Genomic DNA, 13559 nt, shown 5'->3' with positions numbered 1-13559 from the left:
GTTTTAGTTATCTATAATGACAACTGCGTTGAGTGACATAAGATTACTGGCAAATGTACAGGAGCTACATGGCTTATTGATTTAAATATGTCAAGCCATTTCAAAAGCTTTTGTTTAAGGTAAAATATGCCCATTTATGTTTCTTGAGCACACCTCACACCTTTGTCTGGTATCACTGATGGAAATCTAGACGTCAATGGTGAGATGCATTGTTTAATGTTGTCTGAGCTCATCAGATGGCATTGTCTGCTTTTTTTGAGCATGGAAAAATTATGTAACTCAAATAAAAAAAACTGCAAAATGAGGAAATGTAATTTACGGTTATCTGTCTTCTGTCATCAGCTGGAATGTACATGTTTATTTAACGCATTCTTGTCTATCAGCCTGTGGACATAACCAAGCTGATTGATGAGCAAAAAAGTATCATCGTCCATCTTTAAAAAAAAATGAAAATGGCACTGCGAAGCTGATGAAAAATGCAACATACTACACATTACATAACTACAGAACATACATTTCTATAATTCCACATTGTCCTGCAATTGTCATAGTCACATCATCATATGTTACTGTCTGCCTGTTTCTACTCTATTTAATGTCTAATATGTTTATTTTCCAGCAAAAGGTTTTCTGTTGCCTGCAATGCTGGAAATCAAATCATATGGTTCTAGTGTTCTAGATCTAAGTGTTCTAGATTGTTCTTGTTGTTTTTTACATAGTCTTCCATTTTTGGAGTTTTAAAGTGGAGAGGTACAATTAAGCAACTTGGTTATGCCAAAAGATCATGTACTATTTATATTACTGAGGAAAAAGGAAGACATTTTAATTAATCTTGCTTTCGATCAAGGAAGTTTTTATCTTTTTTGTGGTCCTTCCCTTTGCTTTCGACAACTCACACCCTTTACAGCTATGGGAGGCATGGATCCACCCCGTGTGGCATCCTTAACTGGACTATATAATAGGATGTTAAAACAGAGGACCAGAATGTGAAACAGATTACTACTGCTGTTTAGGTACTGAGACATAAACCTCACACTTGAACAAGGTAAATACTCCATTTGTGTTTCTTTCTTTCATTAATTTAATGACAACACTTTCATTAACTTGCATTCACCATGTTTTTGCTCTTTATCATAATTATTCTGCATCATTTTCGATGTCCGGTTATAGCAACACTGTAACTGAAAATTCTACAGTAAATCTCATAGACATTATTAAGATTTGGTTGCAATAATATTTTCAGCAGAATGGGAAAACAAGTGCAAACCACAACCACTGTAAAAGACAGTCAGACTGTGCAGTCTAAGGTTAGTAACACATCTCATATTTCACAAAATATTTATTGTGTCCTTCTGTTTAAATAATATATAGGCTACATTTTTCTCACTAGGAGTTGTCAGTCGATCGCCCAGTTCGATGTCCATTCGCTGTTCATTTGCGAAACTATAAGGATGGCTCGACCCACCAAGATAAACTGCATCACAGAGCAGCTAAGGTATCTTTAAATTGTAATCAAAATAACTTCATGTTTACTGCAGATTTGTGGTGTAGTAATGAAGGATTGATGATTTTTTTTTCAACAATTTTCTTAAGCTTAACATGATAAGAATTATGTAGATGTTATGCAGAAGTTAAAAATCTAAATGTGAATGAGGTTTTAATTTAAGTATAAATAAGTTTTCTTTTATAGCATGAAAAATTACTTATTCTTATATCTTATTCCAGAATACGTCCTGCAATTCAAAAACTTGCGAGGGCTCCATAATGAATCCCAAATCTCTGATACGCGGTCATTCCAAAATCACATCTTCCTCAGATGACATCCTCACACAGGCAGTGGATTTCATCAACCAGTACTACACATCATTCAAAATGTAGGAGCAATGCATTCTCTAATAAAAAATATTATTTAACTTTTAATTTAAGCATTACAGACAAGTATTCTAATACATTCATGAATAATATTATAGGCCATCCTTAAAATTCAACACTCAATTTATACCATAAGTAGGAGGACCCTCTCTTCATGCAACCAGCCTAAAATTGCTAAACACTCTTGATAGGCTAATGTAATCACGTATGTGTATTGAGATGTGATTGTGTGGGAGGAGAGGTAGAGATCCTGTCAACTGTCTTACTTTCATTTTTACTCCGAGAGACTTTCCTTATGTGAGAGGTGTGAGATTTCAGGAACCTGACAAATACTTTTTTTATTATTATTATTATTAGGTTACTGAAAATAGTAAAAAATATATTTCTTTCAACTTGACAAACAGGACAAATGGAAATGTAACAGTCGGTTTACTTTACAGGGTGAATAACCCATTCTTACCTTTTGTGCAGCCCCAATCCAACGGAGCACCAGGCTCGGATTGAAACGGTCACACTGGAGATCACCCTGACCGGGTCCTACTCACTCACTACAGATGAACTCGCTTTTGGGGCCAAACAGGCGTGGAGAAATGCGCCAAGGTGCATTGGCAGGATCCAGTGGACTAATTTACAGGTTTGAGGGTTTTTTTTTTTTAACATAGATCATAGCTAGCACTTCCAAAGCCATGTTGTGCATTTATACTAATATAGCCTACATCTCTTCTGCAGCTTTTCGATGCGCGTGAGTGCAAGACCGCCAAGGAAATGTTTCATGCCTTGTGTACTCATCTTAAGCATGCCACCAATGGAGGAAACTTGAGGTGAGTTGAATGTATTTATTGCAAGAAGGGCATTATCATCAGATTTACCAAGGCAGAAATATTGCAATGCAAGTAATTGGACCAAAGAAAAGAAAATAAATAATTTTTTTGCAAACCAATTTTTAATGTTTTTAGAATATTGCATTGAGGTTTTTGATCCAATATCAGATGGTATTTTTTTAAATGTCTAAAGAAAAGTAAAAAAATAAAATAAAAATAAAAATAGGATCAGTTCTGGGTAGTAACTGATTGCATGTAATCTGGATTAATCATATTCCAAAAATTAAGTACTTAATTTCTAGATTATATTACTAGATTAATATTAATTACTAGATTATATTACTTTAATAATCAGACTGCAGTTACTTTTTTATTGATTACACGATTACATGTTATTCTCACAATGGCTGTAAATTATTTATAATTTACTGATTCAACCTACTACTTTTTATCTTTTAAATGTTCCTTTCTAAAAAAGCCTACTTTTACATTCAAGCCTTATATACATTCAGAAAGTCTTCCAGGAATTGCACACACAGACCAGCCATCAATTTGCCTGTCACTGAAAACTGAGACCCACACAGCATTTGATCACTGGAGTTACAGAAATCATTTCACTTTTACGAAGTGTTTTCTCAACATTGCAACATTGCATATCTAATGACTCCTGACGAACACATTAATTATTATTTGAATTATCACTCAGTGAGTCATTTCATTCAACATACTACATTGCACCATGTACTGTCTTTGGAATGCTTTTGTCTTTCACACACATTAAAACACATTCGCGTCATTTCATTAGGCTACATGCAATGCAGGGATTCACCAACTTTTTCATGAGCTTAACCTCTTTGACCTAATATTTACTTGAAGTACCACCTGAGATTTTAAGTTAATAAGTTAGCTCATAATAAAATTAAGTAAATAATAATAATACAATTAAGTTCTCTGATGTCAGTTGATGGTCAAATGTATGGAAGCCCATTCCCGCCACATCAGAAGAAAACAAATTGAGCATATAAAAAAAAAAAAAACGAAATTATGACACCTTTAAGTCATAAGTCATAAATGATCGAAAATTATCGGAATTATGACTTAGTCTACTAAATCGAAATTATGACTTTAAAAGTAGAAGTTATAACATAACTTAGTCGAAATTATGACTTGCTGACTTGCTGAAGAGAACGAATTTATCTGAATAATAATGAATTTATCAGTGATCTGAAGCGAAAGGGCTAGATAAATTCGTTCTCTAATGAAATCGTGGTCATGCTTCACAACATTTTCTGAGGGTGGCGGTGTTCTGGAGATATTTCCATAATAACACATCAGAATATCAATGAATTCGACTTTTTATGCACGATTTTCTTTCTTATGTGGCGGGAATGGGCTTCCATAAATATATCTTATTTAATCCTTTATATATAAATAATCAAATAAAATGTTTTGTCAATCTAAAAATGCACTTAATGTGGGAACATCTATGTTGCTTTTATCGAATTGAATCAGCTTAAATGTACGACTATATTTTATTACACCAGTTAACGTAATTTTAAAAGGTCAGATAATGCGAAAACACTTTTGACAGTGTGTGAAGAAACTGGATTTTGATTTATACTCTGACTTTGATTAACTGAGGAACTCCTCTTGTCCTTTGGATTTGGCAGGTCTGTCATCACTGTGTTTCCTCAAAGAACGGATGGAGATCATGATTTCCGAGTTTGGAACGGTCAGCTTATAAAGTATGCAGGATATCAGATGGAAGATGGCAGTGTGATCGGGGACCCAGGAGGTGTGGAGTTTACACAGGTAATTCAAATAGAAGCTTTGAGGAGGACAAATATATGTCCTCTGCTTTATATGATCTCTTACCTTTTTTTTAAAATGGCATTTGCCAACCATTTGCCTCTGTTAAGAAATAATCACATGATAACTGCTGGAAATTGTGCACTCTTTATAGGTGTGTATGCAGCTTGGATGGAAACCAAAGTATGGTCACTTTGATGTGCTGCCACTAGTCCTGCAGGCGAATGGAGAGGATCCTGAACTTTTTGATGTTCCTTCAGAACTGATTCTGGAGGTCCCAATAGAGCACCCAGAGTAAGTCATTTGGGTCATTTCAGAGAAAAGGGGGAGACATTTGATTTCTAATTTTGAAGAATTGAAGAATTATAGTTTGAGAAAAATATATCTTCACAGCTTATTCTCTGATTAAATGGTGTTGTGCTCTGCTTTTGTCCAGGTATGAATGGTTCAAAGATCTAAACCTCAAGTGGTATGCAATTCCGGCAGTAGCCAACATGCTAATGGAAATCGGTGGTCTGGAATTCACAGCATGTCCTTTCAATGGCTGGTACATGGGCACAGAGATTGGAGTGAGGGATTTCTGTGACAGCCAGCGCTACAACGTTTTGGAGGTAGTTTGTCCTCACTATCTCATGGCGGTAGCTAAGCACACCTTGATCATTTTGATATTTATGTTTTGCTTTTACTGCTTTATGTCCTGTAGCGCGTTGGACAGCTAATGGGCTTAGAGACACGCAAGCTGTCTTCACTGTGGAAAGACCAGGCACTCGTGGCTATTAATGTTGCAGTAATTCATAGTTACCAGGTAAAGTGTCCTTCCACTTTTGTACTGTTGAAATATTGATATGCAAATTGATTTAAGAGTATCTCACTGTTATTGTATCTGAAATGATACATAATAAAAACAGAGTTAGGAAAGAAGATAAAGCCATCTATATATTTATTGGACTTTATGTTGCTATATTGCTGTGCAGAAAAATAAGGTCACCATCACGGACCACCATACAGCAAGCGAGTCCTTCATGCAGCACATGGAGACAGAAGTTCGTGTGCGTGGAGGCTGTCCAGCTGATTGGGTGTGGCTGGTCCCACCCATGTCTGGCTCTATCACCCCTGTGTACCATCAGGAGATGCTCAACTACATCCTTTCTCCCTTTTTCTATTATCAGGTATCAAACTTTCTGTAACAAAATCAAACATATGGTTAGAATGGGTGGAAAATTGTTGACCCCACTAGAGATGTAACGTATTAACGAGTACAACGGTTTTCATCATTGATAATAAGAAATGTTTCCTGGTTACCAAATCAGCATATTAGAATGATTTCTGAAGGATCATGTGACACTGAAGACATTAGAAAATCTTACCAATCCCTAACTTTTGAACAGCAGTGTTAATAAAGAAAACTTTAGACATTAGCAGTGTGTAAATGTGCTGTTTTTGTGTTTTTTGAAGGCTGATGCATGGCTAACACACAAGTGGAAAGATGAGAAGAAAGGACTTCGGAGATGTAAGGTCAGCTTCAAAGGACTGATAAGGTACTAACAGACCCGCAGCTTCTCCAAACAAAACAACACTGTACTTCATTGATGCCAACGACCAACGCCATTTACATCAAAATATTTGTGTTCTTTCTTCTTAGAGCAGTGTTTTTTTCTCAAATGCTCATCAAGACAGTCATGGCCAAAAGAGTGCCCTGCACTGTTCTCTATGCCACTGAAACAGGGAAGTCACTGACCTTTGCCAAAAAACTGAAAACCATGCTCAACTGTGCCTTCGACACCAGGGTAAGAAATGCTGTCTTTGTAAAATGATTTCAAATGTTGTATTATTAACAGTGCAATATGAACAAACAACAAAAATGTGATCCAAAACTAATATTTACTCTTGCTTTCTAATACAGCTGGTATGCATGGAGGACTATGATTTCAGTGAGCTTGAGACAGAGAGCCTTCTGATGGTGGTCACCAGTACTTTCGGCAATGGGGAAAGTCCGGGAAATGGAGTGGTATGGGCATATTTTTGTGAATAAATGTATTAAAATGATAATATATAGAAATATATCATATAAATACTGTATACCATTCAAATGTTTGGGGTCATTTTTTTATGTTTCTGAAAGAAGTCTCTTATGGCTGCATTTATTTTATTAAAAATAATCACAAAAATTGTGAAATATTATCATATTAACTGTTTTCTATTTCTATGTATATATATATATATATATATATATATATATATATATATTAAAATGTGATATTCAGCAGCTATTACTCTAGAAATCATTCTAATATGTTGATTTGCTGCTGAACAAATATTTCTTATTATTATCAGTGTTGAAAACAGTTCTGCTGCTTAATATTTTTTGTGGAAACTGTGATACATTATTTGATCTGATATTTGATTCAAAAGAACTGCATTTATTTGACTTTGAAATCTTTTGTAATGTTACGTCTTCACTGTCACTTTTAATCAATTTAAAGCATCCTGAATCAAAGATTTTATTTTTCATTAATTACTTTTGAACAGTAGTGTAAAAATATGCTAATTTCCACATGAATTCAAAATTTTATTTTGACATTAATATTTTCTTTCCCTCAGAGCTTCAGGAAGCATCTTTTCAGCTTGCAAAACCTGAAAAACAATGTCAGGTTTGTAGTCTAGCAATGCTAAGAATTTCACTTTTATCACCTGTCAATATGCTCTTGTAGAACAGGAGCCCTGATATCCTCTTCTCTATACAGGTACAGTGTGTTTGGCCTTGGCTCACGTGTGTACCCACAATTCTGTGCTTTTGCCCATGCTGTGGATGACAAGCTTGCTGAGCTGGGGGCCAAGCGTCTGACTGCCACAGGGGAGGGAGATGAACTTAATGGGCAGGACGAGGCCTTCTCTGCCTGGGCTTGCACTGCTTTTAAGGTTGGTGAGGTTTCTATAATTCCCTCTGTGTTTGGATGATTCAATGATTCAAATAAATATTATACTAATACAGCAATGAACAACAAATTAAGGACATATCTCTGTTTTTTAAGGATGCGTGTGAGGAGTTTAACATTAAAAAACAGCTGAAGGGTGTTGAGCAACAGTTGGACGGCTGGGACCCACAGAGATACAGAGTTCAGCATGACAGTTGTGTCCTGGACCAAATTACAGGTAAACCGCTACCTCTACTTATCAAAACACTGACAAAAAAAAGTTTATTTCTATAATACAGTTATGTAATATAAGTACATTTTTCCAATTATACAGTGTTTACACATATGAATCTTCTGTTTCTACAGCACTGTCTGCTCTTCACTCTAAAACTGTGTTTCCTATGACGCTGAAAAGAAGGCAGAAACTGCAGAGCGCTCAGTCAAGGTTTGAATCCACAATTTCATTACCTAAATCCCAGCTAAAAAAAAAATGTTCTAAGAACGTTTTTGCACTTGAAGACTTGTGCCATCTGAAATTTTCCTCTAGAATGATTATTTTTATCAAGCTTGTATGTTTATGTTCAGTTATTTCACTTTAATGGCAATGAAAATGACCTATTAATTGTCATTAAAGTGAAATTACTGAACTTAAACATACGAGCTTGAAAAAAATGCTAATTTTAGAAGAAAATTTCAGATGGCACTTAGAGGCTTTTGCATCTGAACTCTTCAATTATTATGGGAATGTTACTTTTGAATATTTCCTGAACATTCTAAAACTAGGAAAATTTAAAAAAAAATTAAGACGAACATCCAACTAAAATGTTTTAGAAAAATGTTCAATGAGAAATGTATAAAACCACACCCAGGGTATGATACTAAACATGTAGAAAACACACAAAACAAAGACATTGGATAATTCTTTGTTTTCATGTTTTGAGAACATTATTAAAGACCAGACATTTTCGAATAAACATTCTCTTAAAGTTACTGGAAGAACATTTGTTTATAACTTTGAGAGAACCTTGCCAGAACATTAGATAAAGTTCTGAGAACATTCCCTGTCAGCTGAGCTTTTACACATTTGACAGTGCTGTTTTTCAACTTATTTTTTCTATTTTCAGTCGTTCTACTATCCTGGTTGAGCTGAAGACGGTTGGAAACACAGAGGTCTTGAACTTTGCCCCCGGGGATCATGTGGGGATTTTTCCAGAGAATTCTGCAGAGTTGGTGGATGGTATTGTGAAGCATCTCCCAGATGCCCCTCCTATTAACCAGAGCCTTCACCTGGAGTCCCTCTCTGACTCTAGCCCTGGTAACAATCACTAATGGCTGTAATAATAAACTATATAAGTAAATTTGAGAATTTAAAATCCAAGCTTATTTTTATGACTCTCTCCTGTGTTGTCTTTCAGTGGAAGTGAGATGGCAGAAAGAGGAGTGTATCCCTGCTTGCACTCTAGTCCAGGCTCTTACATACTTCCTTGATGTCACAACTCCACCTTCACAAAGCCTCCTGCGCAAACTCTCTTCAGTGGCTGGTCAGGAAGAGGATCGCAAACGACTTGAGGCACTTGCATCAGTAATTGCGTTACATTCTTTTTTTATAAGAATTTAAATGGGACCATTGTTTGATTTTATTCTAAATTACACATATTACCAATAGATGCATTTACAGCATTCTACCATTTCTCCATAGGACTTCCAGGAATATTCTACATGGAAAGATTTCTACAGGCCCACCTTCTTGGAGGTGCTTGTAGAATTTCCTTCTCTAAAAGTCCCTACCGCCTTCCTTCTCAGCCAGCTTCCTCTGCTCAAGCCCCGCCTGTACTCTGTCAGCTCCTCATTGGACCATCATCCAAACGAGCTGCACCTCACATTGTCTGTGGTGGAGTACCACACCCAGGGTATGATACTAAACATGTAGAAAACATACAAAACAAAGACATTGGATAATTCTTTTATAATCAAACACCAAGTGAGATGTAAGGATAACGTTGTGTTCTGTTGTATCGTAGATGGAGAAGGCCCAATGCATTATGGCACCTGCAGCACCTGGCTAAACACCATCAAACGAGGATACACAGTTCCCTGCTTCGTTCACCGGTACTGATGATAGATAGTTAAATGCTGAAAATGAATATCTCATTTAAATACTTATAAAGGCATTTTAACATTCTGTTCTCAATATCTTAATAACATAGAAAACTTGACTTGTTTACTGCTCATTATTTCAGCTCAGGTGGGTTCCACCTCCCAGAAGACCCCATCACTCCAGTTATTCTGATAGGGGCTGGCAGTGGTATTGCTCCTTTCCGCAGCTTCTGGCAACAGCGCATTCACGACATGAAAAAGACAGGTAATACATGTGTTTAAGGTCATGAAGTTTAGACACAAAAGCATTTTATGACTCTTGCCTTGAGACACAGAGGTTCTATCGATCCAAACCAGTTATCACAATATCCAGCATTTTATTTGACCAGTAATGCACTACTGTTCAAAGGTTTGGGGTCAGTAAGTAAAAAAATAAAATAAAAAAACTTTCATACAGTATCATAAGTGATTTTAGTTTGATTTGTTGAAAAAAAAAACCTTTTTTCACATTTATAAATATCACGTTTCCTCAAACATAATAAGCATCATAACTGTTCTCAAAATGTATAATAATAAATGTTTCTTGAGCAGCAAATCAGCATATTAGAATGATTTCTGAAGGATCATGTGACACTGAAGACTGGAGTAATGATGCTGAAAATGCAGCTCTGCCATCACGGCAATAAATTACCTTTCAACGATATATTAAAAGAGAAAACAATCATTTTAAATTGTAATTTCATTATACAATATTATTGTTTTTACTGTATTTTTGATTGAATAAATACAACCTTGGTGAGCATTAGATTTCTTACTGACCCCAAACTTTTAAACAGTACTGTTGTATATTGAAGGTATTTAAGTTCAAATAAAACTGTCTGTAGTTATTTGTATTTTAAATCCTCAAAGTTTTAATCCTAAATGAATTGCCTTATTTAATTGACAAATTTTTAGGTCTGCAAATGACTCCTATGACACTGCTATTTGGATGTCGTGATTCACAAACAGACCATCTGTATAAAGTAGAAACTCTGAAGTTGAGACTTGATGGCATTCTGGACAAGATCAATACAGCTTATTCTCGCCAACCTGGTAAACCAAAGGTACATCTCTAAAGTTCTGTTCATGCTGTACTATACTCAAAATAATTAAGGTTCTCTCAGTCTGTTCTCGCTGTTCATCAGATGCGCTTACACTGGTATCAGTTTGTGTCTTCTGTCTGTAACCAAGCTTGTGTTGTTTGGAACAGATGTATGTGCAGGATGTCTTGAAGGAGCAGCTATCTGAAAAGGCCTTGGAGGTTCTACACAAGAACGCAGGTCATCTGTATGTCTGTGGTGGCATGAACATGGCCCGTGATGTTGCTAGCACTTTGCAAGATATCTTGGCGAATAAAACAGGCATGACCATCACAGAAGCTGGAGAATTTCTAGAGAGGTTGAAGGTGTGATTCACTGTTTCAATCCTCATGTCATTGTATGAACTGCTATGTGACCAGTGAACTCACGCCATCATGATCTTTTTGTTGGCAGGTGGAGAAGAGATACCATGAAGACATTTTTGGAGCCTAATAACAGAGATCTGCTGCATCATATGAAGTTAATTCACAGTTTTACCACAAGCTGGGATACTGGGAACCAAATTTAACTAATGCGATTCTAATGTTTTTCTACTATTTATGTTCTTTAAACTGATGTAAATATAGTTTTTTCTTTTATTTACATCAAACAGGATTGATTACTCATGTATCCTTATAGTAGGGGGGATGTGATGTGATTTAAAATGCTCTATTTTAAGAGGAAATTGTATGGCTTTAGTTAATTGAGCGCATTTCTTTTGTTTATATTAAATTTTTTTCTAATGTCTTCTATGTGCTGTTAGCCTGACTTCGTCATACTCAGATTCTAGTCAGAATATGAGTCTGATACTGCTCCATTGGGCTGTGATTATGGGGCGTGTTTCAGTGTTACACAAACAAGTTCTCCGTTTAGGATTAGAACTCGACAATACAGCAAACAAATCTTATCGCAAGTCAAGCGCTCTTTGGTGACGTGGATGATTACGTTACTGTTGATCATCTGTCCATCATCGTATAAAGCCCTCCCTGACAATTTGATTGGTCCTAACAGCTCTGGTTCGAGCATAGTGCTCCACAACAAGTCCAGACCGAACTTCCCGACCTCAAATGTTGTGGGTGGGGCTAAGTTCGGCTGGTATCCAGGCTAATGTGCTGTATGACTTTTTCCTCAGTCAACAGCATAATAATTTATACTCTTTTTGTATTAATAATCTTTTCTAAATAATTTATGGTGAAATAGAATGCTTCTTCATTACTGCTAAAATGTGTGTGTGTGTGTGTGTGTGTGTGTTTGGGGGGGGGGGGGGGGGGTTGTCTGATGACATTAGTAAGAAAGGTCAATCAAATTAAACTCTCAATGAAACTATCAATTAATAATAAACACATTTAATAACAGCTAAGTAATCAAACATTGAAATGCAATCAAGAAAACAGAGTTTGCTTCTATCTAGTAACAGAAGGATTTGCATACGATGAACAAATCAAATTGTAGGGAAATTATGTAATGTATCTTTGCTATGTGCCTTTTTCTATAAAAAGTGTTGTATTCTTTTTGCTGGGGGGATTCTCTCTGAAATTTGTCCGAGGTCCTCCGGCCGTGATTAAAGCATATTCGAAGGCATTGTCTGGAGTCTGTTTAGTTATTGCTGCGCAGCAGGTAGTTGAACACTAGAGATTATTCCCAAGTAGGGTTGCAAAGGGGCGGAAAATTTCCAGTAAATTTCCGGAAAGTTTCTGGTAAATTTTAAGTTAAGCTGGGGAATTTTGGAAATATCTAATATTTTTCTGACTAACAAATTACTGACACAGTAAAGGGTAGATTTAAATAAAGAAAAACTAAATTTAAGTAAAAGAAAAACGAAATTTAAATAAAGAAAAACTAAATTTAAATAAAGAAAAAAACTAAATTTAAATAAAGAAAAACGAAATTAAGTTAATTAAAAACTAGATTAATTTAGATTATTCTATTTTCCACAATGTCAAAGCAACGCAGCTTAACCCAAAACACAAGCTCTTAATTGCGATGGAGGCATGCACAGTGCCAGTAGGGGGTGTGGTCTCAATAGCCATGCAGTAAGCAGTGTGCTATGTGCATGTGATTGAGGAATGGCATGGATATTCAAGTGTATTTGAATGGCATCTGTTTGTTTTAGTCAAGATTATGCTAAAATATACTTTCCTCAACTATATTTAAGTTCCCTATGAATTAAGAGCCAACCCTCAACTTTGAAAATTCCCAGTTTATTCCCATAAATTCCTGTTAATTCCCTTAAATTCTTAAATTTTGCAACTCTATTCCCAAGTGATAGTGTTCAAAAAGGAACAAGACACCGTCCGACTCAGTGTGAGACTCTTAGGCGGGGTTAGATTGTGGTCAGGTAACTATAATTCTAAGGCATTGATTTTATGCGGTCAGAATAGCTACTCTTAGGCGTCAACCAACGCGGTCAGAGGTGAATTCACCTGAGTATAATTTTTTGAAAGTGTTGACTGTAGATGCTTGGGCGTCGACTGGAGACGCCCCAGGTAAACTTAAGACAGGTGCGTAGGGGAAATATCCACCACAAGACCAAAAGAAAAAAAAGTGAAGACTTTGGTGAGAAAGTGGATGTGGCACCAGAAAGAAAGGAGGAACAGAACAAGAAAACAGAGGTTCTGCGAGTTAATGGTGAAAAGCTGTTTCTCATGATTTAGAGTAAGTATGGAGCATAATGTAAAGAACCATGTATTTATCATGGTGAGACGCATGTGATTCACTTACATCTGAAAGTCTTACAATCTGAGGAACAAAATAAAGGATTTCTTGTTACTTCATTCACTACAGTTAAAAGACCTACAGAATAGTGCAATTTATGTTTTGAAAACCACATTTCTCATGTTTCAAGAACAGCATTCCACTTTAGAAATGTAGCTATGCTATAAAACAAGCGTTCATTTCAAATAAGTTGTTGGAATATTCAGGGTCTT

At 35.9% G+C, this 13559-nt stretch overlaps 1 protein-coding gene across 2 annotated transcripts; it reads left to right on the top strand.

Annotated features, from left to right (window-relative positions):
* The first annotated feature begins 982 nt into the window (after nt 1–982).
* Nucleotides 983–12213, top strand: nos2a (nitric oxide synthase 2a, inducible). Of its 2 annotated transcripts, none has more exons than XM_079872394.1 (26): nt 983–1045; nt 1247–1307; nt 1391–1495; nt 1726–1874; nt 2344–2506; nt 2602–2693; nt 4364–4505; nt 4657–4796; nt 4939–5113; nt 5206–5307; nt 5477–5671; nt 5958–6040; nt 6145–6289; nt 6406–6510; nt 7104–7153; nt 7247–7421; nt 7535–7655; nt 7784–7862; nt 8542–8732; nt 8833–8999; nt 9117–9327; nt 9439–9526; nt 9658–9779; nt 10469–10617; nt 10764–10958; nt 11047–12213. In XM_079872394.1, exons 2-26 carry the CDS (start codon nt 1248–1250, stop codon nt 11083–11085), a joined length of 3243 nt encoding a protein of 1080 aa, XP_079728520.1. In that variant the 5' UTR covers nt 983–1045; nt 1247; the 3' UTR covers nt 11086–12213. The 2 variants fall into 2 exon arrangements, with proteins under 2 accessions (XP_079728520.1, XP_079728519.1); XM_079872393.1 differs by having other exon boundaries at nt 1244–1307.
* Nucleotides 12214–13559: the final 1346 nt, after the last annotated feature.

This window comes from Squalius cephalus, assembly GCF_949319135.1.
Source record: "Squalius cephalus genome assembly, chromosome: 5".
Classification (NCBI taxonomy): domain Eukaryota; kingdom Metazoa; phylum Chordata; class Actinopteri; order Cypriniformes; family Leuciscidae; genus Squalius; species Squalius cephalus.
This window is presented reverse-complemented; position numbering and strand designations above follow the sequence as displayed.

What these genes read in the sequence shown, in the direction of transcription:
- nos2a (XM_079872394.1), top strand. Translation starts at nt 1,248, where the DNA reads ATGGGAAAACAAGTGCAAACCACAACCACTGTAAAAGACAGTCAGACT. An exon ending in GTCAGACTGTGCAGTCTAAG is followed by an intron (nt 1,308 to 1,390) that starts GTTAGTAACACA and finishes TTTTCTCACTAG; the next exon opens with GAGTTGTCAGTCGATCGCCC. An exon ending in AAAGTCCGGGAAATGGAGTG is followed by an intron (nt 6,511 to 7,103) that starts GTATGGGCATAT and finishes TCTTTCCCTCAG; the next exon opens with AGCTTCAGGAAGCATCTTTT.